The sequence below is a fragment of the Triplophysa dalaica genome, chromosome 3 (assembly GCF_015846415.1).
Source record: "Triplophysa dalaica isolate WHDGS20190420 chromosome 3, ASM1584641v1, whole genome shotgun sequence".
Taxonomy (NCBI): Eukaryota; Metazoa; Chordata; class Actinopteri; order Cypriniformes; family Nemacheilidae; genus Triplophysa; species Triplophysa dalaica.
Genome location: NC_079544.1, coordinates 27,945,960 through 27,968,730, shown reverse-complemented (window position 1 = coordinate 27,968,730; position 22,771 = coordinate 27,945,960). Strand labels below are relative to the sequence as shown.

At 41.6% G+C, this 22,771-nt stretch overlaps 1 protein-coding gene across 1 annotated transcript in view; it reads left to right on the top strand.

Moving 5' to 3' along the window:
* cacna1eb (calcium channel, voltage-dependent, R type, alpha 1E subunit b) overlaps positions 1 to 22,771 on the top strand; it is a 177,864-nt gene that overhangs the window by 58,508 nt on the left and 96,585 nt on the right. Inside the window, exons 9-12 of the mRNA XM_056742725.1 lie at positions 3,232 to 3,285; positions 3,401 to 3,469; positions 17,883 to 18,092; positions 20,551 to 20,663. Coding sequence (XP_056598703.1) covers positions 3,232 to 3,285; positions 3,401 to 3,469; positions 17,883 to 18,092; positions 20,551 to 20,663 — 446 coding nt within the window. The remainder of the gene's footprint in view (positions 1 to 3,231; positions 3,286 to 3,400; positions 3,470 to 17,882; positions 18,093 to 20,550; positions 20,664 to 22,771) is intronic.

The window sequence follows — 22,771 nt, the reverse complement described above, 5'->3', positions numbered from 1 at the left end:
ATTAATGTGAGCCTGTCTGTGAAAACAAGTCAACATTCAAAATCGAATTATGAGATAACGAGGGATCGGCCAACAGGTCATATATGTGTCTGAAGCTTGTGCACTGACCACTGTGCCACAGCTCCCACCAATGGTTATATTTTAGTGTTTTTTATTACATGATCTACGTTTATTTTATGTAGAATAGAAAAACAACACTGTACCACTTTACATTAATGTTCCCTTCATAAAGCATTTATAAATGTGTTCAATTAATAAGTCATTTACAAATGCATTAGAAAGCAGAAGTTATAACTTCATGAATAAAAAGGGGGATTCTAATGAAATACCTGCCAAATAGTGAGCCGTTTTAACTCAAATTTTATAAATGCTTAGTAATTGAATGTATTTATAATTTATTTGACTCTCAAGTAGATTCATTATCATCTTGATGTTATTTGGCTGTTACAAATTACAAGAACATAGCAAGGGTCGATATGAAACAAAGTGTGTAAAACAAGAAACTGAAGTCATTTTCTGTTATCAACCACATGTACATTCTTTTATCAATTACACATATATTATAGTGCTGTATATGCACTTTTTTAAATCAAGAAAAATCTTACACCTTAATTCTTTGCAACACTACATATAACTGAATTATATAAATCAAATGACATCATTGCATTTCTACAAAATTTCAGTACACAGACAGTACACTGTCTCGAAGTGGTTAGCAGCTTTTCAGCTATAGCGCTCAGACTGTTTGCGTCAGTGTGTCAGCGTATGACATCATATTAATGCGTGAGTAATGTTCTCGCATTACTTTCAGTGTATATGTTAAATGATCTGTGCAGCACTCCGTATACTCCGACACGTCTTAAAACTGCTTTGCACAACAGAGGTGGCCAGATAGGTGGCCATCCATCATTCAGGGGTAGATGTGGCCACCCATGGCCACCATGTAGCTACGCCCCTGGATTCAATTACTTCTAATAGTAAACCAAAACAAGAAAACATTTTTTATTATTTATTGTAGAAACAGAATGCTGGCTCACAAAGCAACATCTCTGATGTGAATCATGTATTTAAAGTTATTGACAGCCCTATTGAAGGGCTGTATTGAAGTGCCCTTTAAAGAAAAGTGGATGCCTGTGAAGTATGCACGTTATTAAGCATTTATAACATGCGAGTTAAAAGGGCTCACTATTTGGCATATATTTCGTTAGAATCCCTTTTTTAATTTACGCAGTTATAACTGCTTTATAATGCATTTGTAAATGACTTATTAATCATTAATGAACACATTTACAAATGCTTTATAAAGGGGACCTTAATCTAAAGTGTTACCAACAACACTTTAGCTGGATCAAAAAAGACTGGGTCACATATTTTCTTCTGTGCTGTTTAATGACAAACAGGCAGGTTGGCAGAATGAAAATAACTATAACTATATTAATGTCTGCAATAATGGTTGGTTTACGTTTTTAAAGCCAAGCGTCTTTACTCCAAATAATCTAACTACAAAGGCCCGATGCCCTCTCTTATGGACGAAGGTGCGCTTTTGGTCGGGATGCTGTAAAGCATGCATCTTGCCAACTTACTCCAAGTTGTAATATACAGTATGTATTATATCAATAAGTATTATATTCAAACACAACACTTCCCAGCTTCTTCCGCCTTTAATTTGAAAATCCTGAATCGCAATCAGCAATAACCATACAACTTTCCGATGTCGGCCAGAAACAATCCCATTGATATCTAAATTTATATTCGGTCGTTTAGCAGATGCTTTTCTTCAAAGCTACCTACATAGGAGGCAGAACAATAGAAGCAGTAAGTTAAACAAAAGGGCAACGATACATAAGTGTTATAAAACTGGTCTTAATTAGCCCCACACAGAACATAATGCTATATAAACACAAACACTTTTTTGAGGGTGGAAAAAGAGTAAAAGAAAAAGAAAGGTTTTTAGGTGATCCTTAAAATTGATTAAATATTCAGCTGCTCTTATAGAAACGGGCAAATCGTTCCTTCCTCCTGAAACAGTTTTAGAAAAGGTGCGTGGACGTGATTCTGTCACTTTTTTGGATGGCACCACAAGACGCTCTGGAGGGCACATACATGTGAATTAGTGAGTGTAGGCCAGCCAGGAGAGCATTACAGTAGTACAGTCTTGAGCGGACTAGAGGAGAGGAAAGAAATTGGTCTGAGGGTTCTTTTGATTTGCTCAACTTTCTCTCAGCAGCCCCTAGCCTGGAGCGATGCTCATAGATAATCAGGGAGCGAAGGGGGTTGCACAGGCTGGACTAGATGTGAGTGGGCATAAGCCGTCTATGCAGGATGTTAGTGTGGAGCATAGAGTGTCAGTAGCACTGTTAGCCTCCAGTAATGAGAGCTGTTAGAGGTAGCGAGTGTGAATGAAACCACAGAGGGTGTGCGTGAGGGAAGAGTCATGGTTGTGTCTAAAGGTGACCTGTAGAGAAGTGTGTGTTCTGCCTGGGGGAGTCAGTTGAGGTCGAAAGTGATTAGAAAATGGTGTGATGTGTGCAGCGGGATGACTTGGGTATGGTGAGTGAAGCAGTGGATAGTTTATATCAGATCTAGTTGGTTACATGTGTCTAGTGACAGATGGGATTTGCAGACTTATAGTCAAGGTTGAAGAATAGGACAGTTAAATCATGCAGATTTCTGGTCTTCACATACTGAGTGCTGACAATGAGGTTACATGCTTTCTCCGACTATATACCCATTTGATTTAGGTAATTTAATTCAGCAGGACACACCTAAAAAGAATCGTATACACTCACCTTTTCCTACTGACTGGACTGAGTGCAGTGTTGAAATGCTTTAGCTGGCTTTGGACATGACTTAGAAAATCACACAACAATCGAGTGAAACTCGCACAACACTGAACGACAACAAACGCAACTTCAACACCTGACAGGACAGTAGTAAGTAAACAAAACCGCGTTTCCTAGCAACAGCACTGTGCCAAATTTAAAAAGACAAGAATCAAATACACTTATGGGCTTCTGCTTACTTCCACTGCGAAAAGGCTTTTCCAATATTATCATCTTTATAGTTATGGTGTGAACTCAACTATTCGCTTAAATTTAGAAGGATTTCTAAAAATTATAGTCTGTAGTCTAAACAGCCCTTAAAAGTTAATTATTCTTCCAAACTTTTAACATGTTTATTAGTAGCATGCCTTGATATATTAAGTTAATAATTTTCTCTTTCTTTTTTAAGAGGAAGTAATGCTTGCAGAGGAGAACAAGAATTCTGGCAGATCGGCATTAGATGGTATATCTTATTTAATTTTAAGGAAGTTGCAAATAAATAAATGTTATACTATGTGTTTTTTTAGTGTCTAACATTTAGGTATGTAAGGCAAACAAGTGTTGTTTTTTATTTTTAGTGTTAAAACGGGCCACCAGCAAGAAAAATGCCAGGCGTCGAGGTCCAGGAGAGGAAATATCAACAGTTGGTGAGTGAAATACAAATGTATTTTTGACCTTTTTTTTTTTTAGTATTTGACAAATTTTTCATCTTGTAACCATCAATGATCTAAACAGAAACTGGGATTTAGATACACAAAGAGCAAAACAAGACACAGATCGGATGTCTGTGGGGAGGATGTGGAGCTGGGGAAGGACAGTGAATGGGTGATGTCAACAGAAGGAAATACCTAGGTGGACCAAAGCGAGTGATAAACTATAGGGAGCCCCTGGTGGGACTTTTGGGTAGAGACGGTGGAATTATGTTGCTTCTTTGCCCGATGTAGAAAGCCATTTGAACTTGTAGCCATTTGAACTTGTCTACTGTTCTTGTAGAGGTGAAGGGGATACTTCATTCTAAACCACTTGGTTGTGTGTCTTCATATATCTCAGACACAGGCACCAGCATTTGGCAAGAGACAGTGACAACATAGCCGACGTATTGCAGACCAATTGCGGAAAAAGTTCATTCAGAACTATTTTCCAACTCTACAAACTCCTCCTAAATGGAGCCAATCTACACCCGACCTATCATTGGGACAAGTAGTTGAGGTTATGGACTTTCAATTACCAAAGAGCCGTTTGCCTGTAGGCAAAGTGACTTGAGTTGTTCCAAGCAGTTATGGAACTGTTAGAGTAGCAGAAGTAACTATTGGGGCCTCATCTATAATCGCCCTGTTTCTAGACTCAATTTACCACCACATATACCAAATGATTAGTGGTATATAACGTTATACTCCAGTGTATTTATTTGTTGCACAAATTAGAGAGCGGCTGCATAAAACCCCCTGCTGGTTTACGGGTTACGTCTTATGGGGGCGGAGTAACGAAACACACAAACAGGTTCAGTATAGTTCTAGAATGTGCTGTCACAGCAGACGAGGCAGCTCATGCTGTTTGTTCTAAAGTGTGCGTGATTGAGACTGTTTACATCCAATAATGTAAAATTGTAACGTGAGTGTTGTATCACTGTTTAAGTGCTTTGATATTAACTAACACAATGTTTATTTGTGTATATACTGATGCACACACATGATGCTAAACATGATCAAATACATACCTACTTAATTTGTTCCGCTGTTGTAATCTATATTTGGTGGAATATTATTGATTCCTGTTGTATATATTTGTTGTTAGATGAATTTATTAGATGTCTAAAAAAGTTGTCTAATTTGATCTAACCTGATAACCTGTTATAGACTTCTTTGAGCCATTACTGGAGTGTCGGCTCCGCCTTATGGAAGCACATTGTGAGCAAACTTCACTTTGAAATGCAATACGGAAAATGGCAATGCAGTATATAAAATGAGAATGCATTTATCTATCTAAATATATATTTAAAACTTAGTTGTGAGGTGTTGGAACAACATACGCCTGCAGAGCTGATAAAAGTGCTAAATCGCATGCACGTACACGTTTTCATCCTAAACACATTCAGTAAGTGCATTAAAGGCATATTTCAGCATATGTAATCCTGTATATTAAGTGAACTTATTATTTATTGTCATTATTTGATGCATTGCAGAAGCCATACTCACCAAAACAAACCCTAAGAATGTATTGATAGAAGATCATTATTAAATGACTAGAACCAAGTTTTAAGTTGCTTTACCAGAATAAATCACAGACTTTGAGCTATAGCTGTCTTGGAATTCCTATTCTTGCATCATACTATAACCTTCTGATCGAGGTTGGGGACATGTGTTTACACACCAGTATTCTGAGCAAACACATCTAGACCATTAGTCATCCCATTCCACTTTAATTCATTGGAAGGACTACTGATGTCGTTTATAAGTCAGAGTGTAAAATTCACATTTTGCTATAAATAAAGATTAAGAATCCACTGAGCAGCGTCAGTCCCAATTCATGCAGAGCGTCATGGGGTGTAGTAAATAGGTGGATATCATTGTTTATGATGTCATTTTAACCAGATGTTATCCAGTTATATATCACGTTCAGTATTTGTGTCAAATTTATGTTAAATGTACAATTAACAACAATAGTATCTGTATTAGTAAATGTCTGTAAATGTTAAGACATAAAATGAACAATAAATTGATGCAAATTCAACAATTTAAATGATTGAAATGGGTTAACAGACTAACAAAAGAGGTTACACTGAGGCACGGTAGTTACTGTAATATGAAGTCTTTTTTAAACAATTGAAAAATTACAACGGCCGCAAAAAAAAACTCTCCAGTGGACACGGAGCATTAAGCTCAGTGACTGGCAGCGACATAATCTCATTTATTTCAACTTTAAATTTGCGAAAGGAGCAACGATTGCCGTTGTCGACAGAGTGAAAAATGTGAAAATTGATGAGCGACTTTCGGGAGCATCTACCAATAGGAGTAAAGGAGCGGAGGTCACGTCATCTGTCTCCCGTCAGTTACTGAAGTGTTTTTTTATAATCATTACTAGAGCAACCAAAGCTAGCAACGCCTTCTAACAACCTTGTAGCAAGAGACTGGCAACACAGAGTCGCTGTTTACGCTGTTTACGCAGCATTAGGTGTCTATGAGATTTTAGTCAGACTATTATAAAAAAAATATATTATTAAAGTCTATTACTATATATACAGACTATATTAAAAGCGATATTAATGAATTGTGAAGCCCTAACCTGATCTATCTATCAGTCTGCTACGAGTTCTATTTCCAAATGAGACGCCTGTTTTCATACCTTCAATCGGTTTGCAGTGAAAAACTGTGAAATTCACTTCTAATGTGATTTCATGATTCATGATTTCCTCACGGAGGGGCCCAGCCAGCACTCCCCAAAACACAGAGAGGCAGCCTTTTCTACCCAGAGGATCAAAGCAATTTAACTAAATGGGTGACAATTGAAATTCATATACATAAACAGTAAAACTAAACCAGAATTAACAAACAAGTTAAATAAATGATTTTACATCAAAGTAAATTTTCCTCCCAATAAGTGAAACTAAAACCCAAAGCAACAACAAGAATAAACCATTTACCCAACACACAACATAAACCCCCCTACAAATAAATGAACCAAGCCTACATTACCCATAATTACTGAGGATCAAATAAAAAGGGAAACAGAAAAGCCGCACACCCTCTTAGACCCCGCCCCCCAGAACCATGCTGCAGCCATGAACCCAGAGTCAAAGGTGTGAGAATTAACACAACTTCTAAATAAAGTAAAGAGATGAAAATAACTGACTGGAATCTAATGTGCACCTTAGACTAGAAAAAGAACAGAAAACATTTCCAATACATTAACCCCACAAACATGTAAACAAAATGACATAAACTTAACCCACAAATCTTCACAATCAGAATTGTCCCGATTGAAGAAATTCGTTTTGGACACTTGTCCTATTTATCCTCCACTCTCCTGTATTTAACCGTGTCTCCTCCATTGTGTCTGAAAAGCTTGTATTGCGGCGAGAAACTTTTTATTTGATGGTCACCGCTGTTGAGATTAGCGTCTAGGTTACGAATGTAACCTCAGTTCCCTGATGGAGGGAACGGGATGTTGTGTCGAGAATGACAGATGGGGTTCGCCCTTGAACCAATCAACTCTGACTACTACAGAAAAGGCCAATGAAATTTGGCGAATGAAATTTGCATGCCGGTCTCCGCCCCCGGATGTCCGGTATAAAAGGAAGCCAGCGTGCAGCATTCATTTACTTCTTGTTCTGAAGAGCCTGAGAGCCTCTCACGACTACAGAAGAATACGATACGTGTTTAATTTTAAATTAAATTTAATTCAATTCAATTCAATTCAATTCAATTCAATTTAATTTAATTTAATTTAGTCATTTGGAAGACGCTTTTATCCAAAGCGACTTACAGTGCACTTATTACAGGGACAATCCCCCTGGAGCAACATGGAGTAAAGTGTCTTGCTCAAGTACACACTGGTGGTGGCTGCTGGGATCGAACCAGCAACCTTTTGATTTACCAGTTCAGTGGTTTAACCCACTAGACCACCATCTCAGGTGTTTGTGGCATAAGGGACACAACGTCTCGTTCCCTCCATCAGGGAACTGAGGTTACATACTGTGGCAATGGGGGCGTGGTTTGACGCGGTCTGCGGCGAGAGGGCGTGTCGGGAGAATGACGGTAAGTAAGCAGATCAACGGCTTAGTGAAAACACCTGATTCTCGTTCTAGTAATTGGCGAGGAGACGCATTTAAGGCGCGACGGAAGGAGCAAGAGAGAGAGAGAAACCAGGCTGGGAAACCGGACGCAAGGAAACTTACCGTCGAGGAGTATCCGGAGGAAAGAAAGAGTCACAACCAAAGAGTGTGTGTGTATCTGTCAGTGAATAAGTGAGCGGGTCTGCAACCCGGAAGTATTGCAGCAATGAAAGTATACTAACGTTTTCCAAGCCACGTCGACCCCGACTCCTTCCTTCCTCAGACATTGAACCTTTCTACACATACGTAACCAAGACGTTCCCTTTCTGTCGGTCTCTCGACGTTGTGTAGAGAACGACAGATGGGGTTGCCTATGGAAAACACCACAACGCTGTATCGCGTCACAATCTCTAGCGAAGCGACGGTAACAGGCCTGGGCGTGTCAGCTCGATGCGAAACTGTAACCTTCCAGTGTGGTGGCCGAGGGGTTCCAGAGCTTTCTTGGAGAAAGATGGGTACAGCCCTGACCAGTAACCTTTCACGGACGGAGGCCTTAGCTCTCTACTGGCGAGAGGACGTCTCTTAGGACTGCTTGCTTAGTGATGGATGGATGGCCTGTTCTTAACCAGTATTTAGGTAAGAAGGGAGGTTTGTGAGATACCTGTTCTTAGCCATATGTTTGGTTAAGAAGAGAGGTAGATAGCACACTGACCCAACCTACTGAAGGGTGGAAAGGTGCTTTCGCAGGCCTACGCCCCCCCCGGATGGCAGTCGTACATGTCACATGTAGTACAGTACCGCTCCAGAAATTATAACGAAATCAAGCAGTTTAAGTGACGTTGATATGTGATAAAGAAACACAGCAACAATTCGAGCGTGCAGATAAATGCAGGTTTATTGAACACACTAAAGGGAAAACAAACCGACTAACTAAGAAATAACAAACAAACATGAAACCTAAAAGCAGTAAAGAAAATGGAAGAAAATAGACAAAGCAAAGAGTGGCAGTATTACAAACAACTATTCACATCTGCATGAACCATCGAGGACAACCATTTGTGCCCGTGGAAAAGTGTTCTCAGAGTCCTGATGGTTTCAAAGCAAGCGGGTGAGTCCGTCTACTTCTTTCTTAGAGCCGGGATTGGCAGACGAAGTTAGCCGAAGTAATTTTGCAGAAAGGAAAAACTGTCTCCGAAGAGAGAGACAGGTCTCAGGAGGTGTTCTTGAACTGGAACGCGCGAACACACGGAAGAGCCTCGATTGCTCCGTTTAAGCCTGGGGGTTTCACGCCCCTCCAAAGTGGGCGATCCAATGCGATCAGATGATTTTAGGCTAAAAATAAAGTTTCTTTGTTTCGCTTATTAGCTCATTTGCATTTAGGATCACTTAGAAGTTTGGCACTGTAAAACTCTTAGAATGACATAAAATGATGGTATAAAACACATTACTTTGCTATATATCATCTTTCAAGGAATGAAGAGAGAAACATTTAGATATAAAACATTAGATTAGATTAGATTAGATTAGATTAGATTCAACTTTATTGTCATTACACATATACAAGTTCAGTGTAACGAAATGTAGTTTAGGTCTAACCAGAAGTGCAATTAGCAAGTGCAGATATACAGTGTGAATAAATACAGAATACGATATTAGGAAAATAATTTACGATGGGCATGTACTATAAAAATATGACAATCGGTATGTTCTATGAACATTATATACAGAAGGCTATATACTGTGAACATTAATGTACAGGAGGTTATGAACAGATAACAATATAGACTATACAATAGTGCAAGTGACTTGAGTGTGCATTAGTTACAGACATTAGCTATTAAAGTTACAGTGCAGTAGATGAGTTAATGTGGTTATTAAAGGTACGGTGCAATACATGAGTAGATGCAGATATACAGTTACAGTGCAGTAGATGAGTTAGTGCAGATATTGAAGCTATAGTGCAATAGATGAGTAGATGCAGTTAGTTATGCGATAGATGCAATGCAATAGATGAGTTAGAGTGCAGTAGGTGAGTTAGTGCAGTTATTAAGGTTACAGTGAAGTAGATGAGTTAATGCAGTTATGAAAGTTACAGTGCAGTAGATGAGTTAATGCAGTTATGAGAGTAGTCCATTAGTGCAAATGAGCATTCAGTGTAATATTCCTGGTGTGCAAGTGAGCAGAATAGAGTGCAAATGATGCTGAGTGTGTGTAAACAGTCCGGTAGAGCAGATACATGAAGTACTGGTGTGTACAGTTCAGTCATGCATGGCAGCCCTGTAGTGCAATGTAAACATTGTAATAGCAGCATTAAGTTAAAGTTATGAGAGGTAGTGAAATCAGTGGGGAGCAGAGTTCAATAATGAAACAGCTCTGGGAAAAAAGCTTTTTCCTAGTCTGCTGGTTCTTGCCCGGAGGCACCTGAAGCGCCTACCGGAAGGCAGGAGAGTAAACAGTCTATGAGCGGGATGAGAGGAGTCCTTGAGAATGCTGCGAGCTCGACGCAGACACTGTTTCTTCTGGACGTCCTCTATGGAAGAGAGTGAAGTCCCTGTGATGCGCTGGGCTGTTTTCACCACCCGCAGCAGTGCCTTGCGCTCAGCAACAGAACAGTTCCCGTACCAGACTGTGACGCAGTTGGTCAGGATGCTCTCTATCGTGCAGCGATAGAAGTTCACCAGGATAGTTGAAGACAGTTGGTTCTTCTTCAGTGTCCTCAGAAAGAAGAGACGCTGGTGAGCCTTCTTGACCAGGCATGAGGTGTTGGTGGTCCAGGACAGGTCCTCCGAAATGTGGGTCCCCAGGAACTTAAAACTGGAAACACGTTCAACAGCCGTCCCGTTAATGTGGATGGGGTCGTGTGTGCCTCCTTTCGCCTTCCTGAAGTCCACGATGATCTCCTTTGTCTTGGAGGTGTTAAGGAGCAGGTTGTTGTTTGAGCACCATGTGGCCAGGTGCCGTACCTCCTCCCTGTAAGCAGTCTAATCGTTGTTGCTGATGAGACCAATCACTGTTGTATCGTCTGCAAACTTGATTAAGGAGTTAGATCCATTCACAGGCCTGCAGTCGAGTGTGAAAAGGGAGTAGAGAAAGGGGCTCAGTACGCAGCCCTGTGGTACACCAGTGTTGAGGGTGGTTGTGGTGGAGCAGATGTTGCCTAACCTAACAAGCTGAGGCCTGTTCGTCAGGAAGTCCATAATCCAGTTGCAGGTTGAATTGTTAATGCCTAGGTTTCCAAGTTTGATGATTAGCTTGGAAGGGATTACGGTATTGAATGCAGAGCTGAAGTCTACAAACAGCATGCGTGCATAAGTGTCCTTATTGTCCAGATGTGTGAGCACGGAGTGCAGCGCCATGGACACTGCATCATCTGTGCTCCTATTGCTACGGTAGGCAAATTGGTATGGGTCCAGTGTGGATGGTAAAGAGTCTTTTAGTTGTGACAGGACCAGCCGCTCAAAGCACTTCATAACAATGGGTGTGAGTGCTACAGGGCGGTAGTCGTTCAGGCATGTCGGGCTGGAATGTTTTGGAATGGGCACAATGGAGGTGGATTTGAAACATGCTGGAACCACTGCTTGGGCGAGGGACAGGTTGAAGATGTCCGTGAAGACCTCAGCGAGCTGCTCCGCACATGCCCGGAGTACGCGACCAGGGACCAGCCAAAACATGCCAGGATTAAAAGTACATTGACCTGAAGTTTGTGAAAATATGAATAAGAATGAAAATATAAACAGAATACAACTAAACACACATGCTTTTGAGGTTATAGGCGAGGACGAATAACATGGGGACAAACATACAACGTGGAGATATAGAGGTATATCCAATTAGACCATTCTTTTTGTGATTAAGGAAAAAGATAGACTATATCAAGAGGAGATGAAAACATAGGCCACATTCCTTTTAGGCCAAATGGTCCATCGTTGGAGACGCACCCCATCCTCCCCGTTGGGACTTCTTTGAAGTCCCAAGGGAGGTGTTAGAAACTATCCTGACCAAATGATGGACGCTTAGGAGAGTGCAGTTGGATCAGACTTGCTGGCGCCGGTTAGACCCCTACTGAGAGGTCATGGTGTTTTATGATGCCCCAAATGGTAACCTTTGATCAGCCAGATCCTACACTGGACACAACACGGATGGGGTTGGGTCTTCCTCCCCGATAGGGAGCGCCTTCAAGTTCACCACTTTGCCCCGGAGGGGAGTAGACTGGAGTAACTTTCAGGGGTTAAGACTGGAGTCCCAATCGATCTAGGTGCCAAGATAGGCCAGTCGTTGAGATAGTTTAGTACCCGCACACCTTCCTCCCCTCCGAGAGAAAGGGCGGTTTCCACGATCTTCGTGAAGACCCGTGTAGACAGGGACAGACCGAAAGGGAGGACTCCTTCAGGTCGATTGCCACGAACCAATCCTGACACCTGATAGATGTCAGGACGCGCCTCTGCGTGAGCATCCTGAAAGGCAGCTTGTGAAGGTGCTTTGTTCAGGGTACGCAGACCTATGGGGCGCAATAGGTCCCCCCCGTCTTTCTTGGGAACGATGAAGTGCGGGTTGTAACCCACTGAACATCTTGGTTTTGAAGGACAAACTCGATGCCTGTTTTGCCAGAAGGGTGTGACCTCTACCCGAAGTATGTAGGCGTCCCTGCCTCTGACAGAGGGAGAGATGAGGCCCCAAAACATGGGAGAGTCTCTGGCAAACTGGATCGAGTAACCAAGACGGACCGTCCTCATTAGCCACCGAGACAGTGTGGGCAGCTCTCGAGCTCCCAGGGACTGTGACAGGGGGACCAAGGGGACAGTCTGCTTCACCATTCCCACGGAGGGTGGTTCGATGGCTGGCGGAGCTAACCATGTCGCGGGGTTCCCCGGAGGGAAGGTTTGCTCCGCCTTATTGCGTGCCTGGCGGGACAGCTGCATGCACTGTCGGTTTGAGAGTGGTAGCAGCTGTCACTCCTCGCCAGGGTGTGAGGTCGGGTTTGCCGGGCACAGTCCAGTGGAGTGTGCGATCGGCGAGAAGGAACACCCAGGGGAAACAGAAAACTCTCTTTGTGAGTAAGTGGGTGCCAGGCCTTGAAAAGCGTCCGGCTTTGTTGACAAGGCAGGAGCCGTCCCGTACCGACCGATCAGAGCCGTAGCTGTGAAGGTCGGGCCCGATGTTGTTCTCCCTGGGGTCTTCCCTGGGGCCCCAGGTTTCCCCCTCGACCTCCGCTTCCGGGGTGCCGCCTGTGGGGGCACAGGAACAGGAGCCGATGTCGAAGGGGTCCTGGGCTGCCGGGAAGCAGAGATGCCGTCAGTGGTAGCACGGAAATCCTGCATTATACCCAGGTCGGCCTTACCCTCGTTGAGCTCTCTCAACGCCTTGGCCTGGCATACCTGCAGGATGGCCATGGCGTAGAGAGAGGAGGCAGCCTGGCCTACGGCAGCGCAAGGCTTCGACACCAGTGATGCCGAAGTCCTTCACGCCTTGGACGGTTGGAGTGGCCGATTCCCCAAGGTGGCAGCCGTCTGCGGGCACAGATGCACTGCAGCCGCATGTTCCACCCGGGGGATCTCGACGTAGCCTTTGGCTGCACCACCATCGAGGGAAGTGAGGGAGCCGGAGCTGGTTTTACTGGAGCAGGCCGTGAGTGGAGCGCTCCAAGTGTTACACAGCTCCTCATGCACCTCCAGGAAAAAAATGGCACCCGGGGTGGGCGCGGTTTGCACCACGCTCCGACCCCAGGAACCATGTATCCCCGGGTTAGCATGGCTGACATCACTTCTGCATCCTCCTGAGCTCGACCCCCTGGGGGGGGAGCTCGGATTCGTCAGAGTCGGATGCCAGTCTCCCTCCGATGCTGCAAGCGACATCTCAACTACGTCACGCATCTTTTCCAAGTGCGTGCCTGAGGATCTGGACGGTATACCACCGCCCAGTTGGGGAACGTTCAGAAGAGCGAATCGGGGTGCGATCAGACCTTGAACACCTGCCTGGCGGGTTTACATTCGCAGAGGTCCCCACATCACTGACGCTGCTAATACAGGCGGACATCGGGGCCGTAGCCACAGATGTCACAGCCCGGGTAGCAGACGAATTGGTGTCTGGTTCCCGTAGGAAGACAGCCACCCATGACCGCAACTTCTGAATGACAATCTGAATGACACAACGTTGAGAGACCGGCAGAAAGGGAACAGGCTGATTCATTCATTTTTTATTTGGCATAATTGGATTAAAAATCTTTTAGAGTTTCTTTCTGAGGAATATAGTCATGACCAACCATAATGGTGACTCAACAAATATGGAGCGATTTTAGTCTCATTAATTATTCTCGCTCAAGACACGGTGCACATATGAGTTGCCAATTGCATATTCATAAAACCAAATTCACATCCACAAAGGGTATATATTCATTCACAAAAAACTATTTGCATGTGTAAAATAAAATAATATTCTCGTTAAATACATTTAACGCTAAATACAGCACAATTGACAGACGTAGAACTGTGCACAAATATTTTGAAAGTTTATCATGGAATGTGCATTCTTCACGAGGTGAAGAGGCTTCAAGACCACATTACATTTACATTTACATTTAGCAGACGCTTCTATCCAAAGCGACTTACAAAGAGTTTAGGAGCAATAAGCGATAGTTCATACAGGAGCCATAATACATTAGGTGCCAATACAAAGTTACTGGTTTCAACAAAAGCTATACCACTACCTGTTGAGAGAAAGGGTTAGTGTTTTTTTTTTCTCATTTGTCTGTCAAGTATTCACAGAAGAGATGCGTTTTAAGTGGGTTTTAAGTAGTTTTTTAAATGTTGTGAGAGATGTGGTTGAACGGACAGAGTTAGGAAGAATGTTCCACCAGGAAGGAGTTGTGAATGAGAACGAGCGGGAGAGCGATTTATGGGAAGGCAATACAAGCCGCCGCTGGTTTGCTGAACGCAGGGATCTCGATGGGGTGTAGGAGTGCAGGAGAGTGTGGAAGTAAGCCGGTGCAGATCCAGTGATAGTCCTTTAGGCAAGCATTAGTGACTTGAATCTGATACGGGCTGCAACCGGTAGCCAGTGAAGAGAGATGAAAAGGGGAGTCACGTGAGCCCTTTTGGGCTGTTGGAAGACGAGGCGTGCTGCTGCGTTCTGAACCAGCTGAAGTGGTTTGATAGCCTTTGCAGGAAGACCAGCAAGGAGAGCATTGCAGTAGTCCAACCTTGAGATTACCAGGGCCTGGACAAGGAGATGTGCCGCATGCTCCGTGAGATATGGTCTGATCTTTCTAATGTCGAATAAGGCATATCGCATATATGTGATCATTTAAGGACAGCTGTTCATCAAATATGACTCCGAGGTTCCTGGCTGTTTTGGAATGGGTGATTGTGGTTTTGCCAAGATGGATGTTGAAATCGTGTTGGACCGTAGGGTGTGCCGGAAACACGAGTAGTACGGTCTTGGCAGGGTTCAGCTGGAGGTGATGTTCTTTCATCCAAGCTGAGATGTCCTTGAGGCAGGCTGTAATTCGAGCTGCTACAGTGGTATCGTCTGGGTGAAACGAGATGTAGATCTGGGTGTCGTCGGCATAACAGTGATATGAGAAGCCATGTGCCTGTATGATGGGTCCCAGTGATGTCTTGTAGATGGGAAAAAGCAGTGGTCCAAGCACCGACCCCTGAGGGACCCCAGTGATCATGTGGTGAGCCGTGGACCGCGAGCCCCTCCATGACACCCTGAAGGATATGTCGGAGTGGTAGGATTTGAACCAGCGGAGGGTAGAGCCTGTGATTCCTAGTGATGACAGGGTTGCTAGCAGTATCTGGTGATTGACAGTGTCAAACGCTGCAGATAGGTCTAGCAGAATCAGGACAGAGGATTTAGATTCCACCTTGGCTAGCCGCAGTGCTTCTGTGACCGATAGCAATGCCGTCTCAGTGGAGTGGTTTGTTTTGAAGCCAGACTGCTTGTCATCCAGTAGTTTATTCTGGAACAGGTAGGAAGACACCTGGTTGAAAGCTGCCCTTTCAAGTGTTTTTGCTATACATGGGAGGAGAGAGACAGGTCTGTAACTGTCGGGAGTAGAAGGGTCCAATGTTGGTTTCTTCAGTAGGGGCGTGACCTGGGCCTGTTTGAGACCACTCAGAATAGGAAGTCATTTCCTTTTTATTTGTTGAGTACAATTGTGTTGTTTTCTCAATTACGGTTACAATCTTTGTAAAACTGAAAAGGAAATAGAAAATGCTTACATAGATTCAAATAATACGAGATCCAATACTCGTTACACAAGGTGTACATTAACATAAAAAATAACAATCTAAAATGATGAACTTGCAAGCAATGCTTCTTATGGGCATAACACAGCGTAAACATTTACATTTAGTCATTTAGCAGACGCTTTTATCCAAAGCAACTTACAGGTGGGGTGAGCAATGGAAGCAATTAGGACAGCATAAGGACAACAAAAGCATAAGTGCAATCAAAAAAGAAGAAGACTGGTCTCATATAACCTAACACAGTATACAGAACCATTCATTCATTCATTCATTCATTCATTCTTTTTTTTTTTTTTTTTTAAAGAGTAGAGAAGAAAATAGAGTTGGAACAGATCAGTCAGATGTTGACAGAAGAGATGTTTTTTCAGACGTTTCTTAAAGATGGACACAGAATCTGCAGATCTTGTAGCAAGAGGCAGATCATTCCACATAGGTGGAACCGTTCCAGAGAAGGTACGCGAGAGAGATTTTTTACCTTTTTGGGATGGGACCACAAGACGCTGTTCGTTTGCAGAGCGTAGGGATCTGCCGGGTACATATGTCTGCAGGAAACAGATGCAAGGACCACCCAATATCTCTGCTGAATAGCTGCAGTGTTAGCGTGACAGTGCCACCCAGTGGAGAGGAAAGAGCTACATTTAACATGACAGAATATTATAAATGTGCAAACATCACTCATGTCAAAAAGGCCTCAAATTTTAGTGTGTGTGTGTATTTTTGAGACTCTTCTGGCAGCACTTTCACGTGGGTTGTTAGTCTCTTTAGCCAATCAGATTCAAGCTTACCATCTAACCAATTATAACCACGGAGAGTACACAACTCAATGAAAACGGCTCTGCGTACCTTTTTTTAATTAGACTAAAATCGCTCCATTAAAAAAAAACATCAACATCTTGTTCTGTGTTTCTGTTTCCCTCTTCTTTTTCTGTTGTTCTCTCCTGTAAAAATGATATTTATTGTTAAAAACAGCAACAACTTTTACTTGGTTAACTCTAAAAACAGTGCACAAATATATTGAATATTTAAATATTACATTCAATTTTATTGTGAAATAATTTAAAACCATTTTTTTAAGGTAAGGATTAAATTATCAATATATCTTAAAATAATTTTTCAATTACAATTTTTACAGTTGAACTTTTTAGTGGAGTCAAATGAAATAAGTTCACACACAACTAAGAGTTGATGAAAATACAACACTTTTGAGTGTAACCTAAATTCAAGCATTGTAAAACATACAAAAAATTACTGCAATTTTCACCGTTTTAAATTGTTAACATGGAATTTTTCCACAGCTGCGAGTGTTTTTTGTAAAAACAACGGAATTTCACTTTTAATTTTGCAGTCATGTTTTGCATAGCCCTGGATATGATGCACTGTAAAATAAGTAACAAAAAAAACAAAAACGCATATAAACAATATGTTGTGATGTTTTTGAGAGGTTCAGACTGTAGCCGGAGCAATGACAGAACAATCTTTAAATGGCTTTAAATGTTTTTTCTGAGCTTTCTGTGGCGGTTGTGACAGCATTTGAAACAGCAAACATTCTTTCAGAACCTTCAGTATTAAGCATTATCAGTAACAATCTTTAACTAAACAACAGTGCGGAGCATCCGTCAGGAAGTCACTCACGGTTATAGTGCCTTCATTTTAAAAAAAGTGTGTAAGTGCACAAAAAAAACTTTGAATAAACCAGACTCAGCCAGGGGGACTAATTCTATCCTGGCATGTTTAGGCTTGGGAGAAAAAAGTTATGGTACGGTTGATGTCAGGTTGAATTGTTGGTTAGGCAATATGCTAGATATTTCAGAGAAACTGATCATTAAATATCTATTAAAAATATATTAAATATATGTCTCTCAATGTTGTAATACCTTGTTTTAAATAATACATTTACAAAATAATACTCAGCAAAAGTATTAGTTATTATTATAGATTTTGTTTTCAGTTTGGTTCTGTTCATTTCATATTCCAGTTGTAATGTGTGCTTTTGTCAAACCATCTTATGAAACTATTGATAATGTGTTTCGTATGTGTCAGGTGGTCCCAGACCAAGGGTCGGTATACGAACTGCAAGACGAGGGCCTGCTGCTTACCTGCGGCGGAAGGAACGCATGCTGCGGATCTCTATTCGCCGTATGGTGAAAACAGACACCTTCTATTGGATAGTCCTTAGCCTGGTTGCACTCAACACCATCTGTGTGTCTATTGTTCATCACAATCAACCAGAATGGCTCACTATTATTCAGTGTAAGTGTACGAAATATTTATCATTAGTAATGGTTGTTATAGGACAAACTACTTCTGCAAAAAATTAGGATCAGGAAATTTAGCCCAGGTCTAATGCTTATTGAGGTTTTCCTTAAGGTCTGGGTTTTTTTTTTAAAACCATATCCATGGTATTTTATATATTGCATCAATTTTGCACAGATACAGTTATGGAAATGGTACATTTGACTTTTAAGACTCCATGTTTAATTGACTCTCCACAAATGTCCTCAAACAAAACTAACACAATGTTTTATTTATGTTTGTGTATATATATAGTTTGTTTGAAATGTATATTTACCCTAAAGGCTATGTTTTAAAGGAGAAAAGACATGTAGGCTACTTTATTGTTCCTCACTGACTTTTCTGTGTTGTGCGTTTAACAAGAAATAAAGTTTTTAAAAAGTCTTAATTGTCATTTAAAAATACACGCTATAATAACAGCACTATAAACACAGAGAATATGTCTTACTTCAATTGATTACTTGGATATGGACTGTAACTGGAGCTGATTTTAATTTAATTCTTCAACAAACACCATTTCCATTTGTGTCCAAGAAAACAAAAATTATATACTTTTTAAACATAAATGAATGGCCAGGGGCGTTCCTGATGGAGGGACAGAATAGGGTTTGAACTTGAAAAGCTATCATCTCCGATTGTACTGGCATGCCAGTCTCCGCTCCATGCATATGGATATAAAAGGAAGATAGCATGCCCATACATTCACCTTTTTGGCTGAGGAACCTGAGAGGCATTCTTGATCACTGCAGCTGATGGCAAAGCATTGTGGCATGAAGTCATCCACAACCGAGACGTTCCCTTTCTGTCTGTCTCTCGACGTTTTGTCGACAGAATGGGTTCTCTATCACGAAACGCCATGCCGCTGAGCTGCGTCACAATTTCCAGAGGTGTGACACTGACTGGCCTGGGTGAGTCACAAGTGAGTGTTACTGCGAATTGTAACCTTGCAGTGGTGTAGTAAGGCATCAGTTCGAGTGAGTCAACGACGCGATGCTCTTACCAACGGCCGTACATGCACGCCAACATGGCGAAAGAGTCTAGTTCCATACAGAGATGCTCTGCGCCGGTGAGAACGTGCTCTTGTCCCAGTTGACCCTCAGGCCCAGTCGGTCGAGGTGCCGGAGCTTGAGGTCCCTTAGCATACACAACAGATGCGTCAAGGTGAACCAGTCGTTGAGATAGTTGAGAATACGCACACCCTGCTCCCTGAGGGGAGTGAAAGCAGGCTTTTGGGACTTCAGTAAAGACAAGAGGAGACAGGGCCAGACCAAAGGGAAGGTGTGCTCGACCCTCGAAGTCAAACCAAAGAAATGGTTTGTGACAAGGGAGAATCGAGATATGAAAGTATGCATTCTTCAGGTGGTTAGACAAGAACCAATCCTGCTTTCGGACTGACATCAGGAAACACCTCTGCGTCAACATTCTGAACGGAAGCCTGTGAAGGGCCTTGTTCAGAGATATAGTTGTTCAACATAGCCCTTAGCTTTCCCGGTGTAGAGGGAAGTCAAGGCGACAGAGCTCATTTGCCATGAATGCATCGAGAAGGGGGCTTTCCATTACTTAGTGAGCCCCTCATGCACCTCAGGGAATAAAGGTACCAGACGGATCACGGCTTGGTACTATGCTCCGTTTCCAGGTACCAAGAATCTAGCCTGGGCAAGCATGGCCTACATTCAAGTTTATTTATATAGCGCTTTTCACAATGTGCTTTGTTCCAAAGCTGCTTTAAAGGGGCAAACAGGACAAACAGAAAAGGTAAAACACAGCACAGTGCATTGTGTTTATAGAACAAGCAAAATCATTCTAATAAATAATATCTAATTAATAAATAAATAAATGCAGTCTCCCTGTGAGAGCGTAGCTGCTGTTCATTAACTATGCATTAAGTGAAAGCTTGGCTGAAAAGATGTGTCTTTAATCTAGATTTAAATTGGGAGAGTGTGTCTGACCCTCAAATATTATCAGGAAGGCTATTCCAGAGTTTAGGTGCTACGTATGAGAAAGCTCGTCCCCCTTTGGTGGATTTAGTTATTCTAGGTGTTGTCAAAAGTCCTAAGTTTTGAGATCTTAGAGAGCGTGATGGGTTGTAACGTGATAAAAGCTCAGTTAAGTAAGTAGGTGCTAAACTGTTCAGGGCTTTGTAAGTAATTAAAAGAATTTTAAAATCAATATGATACTTAATGGGTAGCCAGTGAAGCGATGATAAAACTGGGGTTATGTGATCGTATTTTCTTGACCTAGTAAGAACTCTGGCAGCTGCATTCTGTTTATCGATGATACAGGACAACCACTATGTAGAGTATTACAATAGTCAAGTCTTGAGGTCACATCGCCTCTGTATTGCCTCTACGGTTTTTATATTTCAAAGAAAATACATTCAGTTGACAGTCTTTATTATTTCTATTATGAATTTCAGACTATGCAGAATTTGTGTTTCTTGGACTATTTCTTGCTGAGATGTTTCTGAAAATGTATGGCCTTGGTTTTCGTCTCTACTTCCATTCATCCTTCAACTGCTTTGATTGTGGGGTAAGTATATCCTCAAACCTGTTCACTCATTTAGTATGAAAACAAATTCAGTTTTTAACAGAATTAAAGACAAGCCAATGGTTCCTTCGATCCCAGTTAGCACATGCACATCTGCAAGAAGTCTGCTAAAGATCTGGAAAACATCTGCTGTGTAAAAACATCCGCTAAACATCATAGAAAAAACTGTTGTACATCCATTCTAAATCCTACACATCGTACAGACATCTTCTAGAGGTCAATATTACATCTCACAGCAGACGTCTGGGAGATGAACAAACAGCATCTGCCAGATGTACGTGTGCTATCAGGGATTTAATTTTTCATTTGAATAATTTCTATGCTGCAACAGTATGCAGACATATGATAATAATATATGTTAGGGGTGTTATTCATTCATTGGTTTCATTTTTAATGTCATTCCGGCATCTAAGGCTTTCTTCATGATGAGAACTAGTCAATCTATGCACAAGTCTGTTTACACTGTGTATTAGGGATGAAACGTAACACAAAATTCACATTGGGCCTCATTCATGAAACATATGAATAAATTCTAAGTGATTTTCGCGTAAAGGGGAGCTTAGTGTGTATGTATCAAGCATTCGTAAAAAGGGCGAGCAGGCATGCTTATTCACAATTAGCATAATTCCCGCCTATGAATTACAGCTACATAAATTACGAATCTAGGAATGCTGTGGAAACTCCAGACTCCATTCTCAGGTTTGGCACGTGTAACACCCACAAGGGGGGCCACAAAAAATTAAAATAAACAAAAGTATAAATAAAATCATTGCAACTACAAACAGATCGTAGAAAAGTACATATTTCTTTATTGGTCACACATAAATAAATAACAGATCATGTAATCTAGTAAACCTGAGCACCATCAACCAAAGGGGGGCAGCAACGCCAAGGTGGAACCGCCAGGACACAGATAGAACAGAGTTACCTAACAGGGTGGTAGCTTCACTGCACTGCCACCAATCACGGCAAACTCAATACTATCAGCAACCAGTAACCGCACTGTTAGATAAGATCAACCCCCTGCGCTCCGGTAAACGGTATAAGAAAGGGGAAACCAAGATGTTAATATGGTTAACCCAAAACATAACAGACAATAGACAAAGAAGAAAAATGAAACTCTTGCCAGTATTCCAACACAGACACCACTACACAGGTAACTGGCTAGGGAAAATATACATTCCACCGGGAGAATAAGAGCATTAAAAAAAACATAAGAGAACAGCAACTAGCATGTCTAACCACCCTTGTCCATCCTACAAGAATAAATGTTTGTATAAGTAACAGTCTCATTCACATACATAACCAAAACAAAACCAAAACATACCTTTTACTTGGCACTGCCAGTGAAATACCCGGTTGTCCAAAGCGTCAGTATCACACTTCTAAACACATCAAATATAAATCCTTTTAAACAAATTAAACAAAACCCATCAAAACGAAAACAAAACCCCAAAACATACCTTGACAAACAGAAAACTGAAAATGACCAGCTGGTGGCGCATGAGAGCCTTTTCGTCCAGAGACTCGTTGGTTGCTTTGATTCACGGAGTATTCACGGCAGCAACATGTAACGGATATCTTCTTTTGAAGAATGTTACTGAACATATTAATGCAGTAACCAGAAATAATAATGAATCCATTGTTATGTTGTAGAAGTGTAATGGTTGGTCAATGTAGTGATTGTCCCTCCTCTCCTCCACTGTGATTGGACAGCTGTGTAAGAAGGGACAGTGAGGAGGTCTGCGTTTACCCAAGATTAAAAAAAAATGACATGACAAAGGAACTTGTAAAATATCATTATGATACATGGTGCAGTGTCATTCATTTGTCTAAAATAGTAAGTTTGAATGTTTTTACGCATCATTTACCATGGGGAGCAGGTACATTTATTTCGTACCAACTTACATTTTGTAAGGTTAGATGTATTTAGTAATATTAATGTTTTATTAGTACTAATGATTTAGTAGCATTACAAAATTACAAGTATTCATTAACATTAAAAGCGCACAGTTCCAAAAAATAAAATCCGGTTTGAGGTGGGAAATATCCTAAATTGAAAACGGCATTGTTCAGTTAAATTTCGGTAC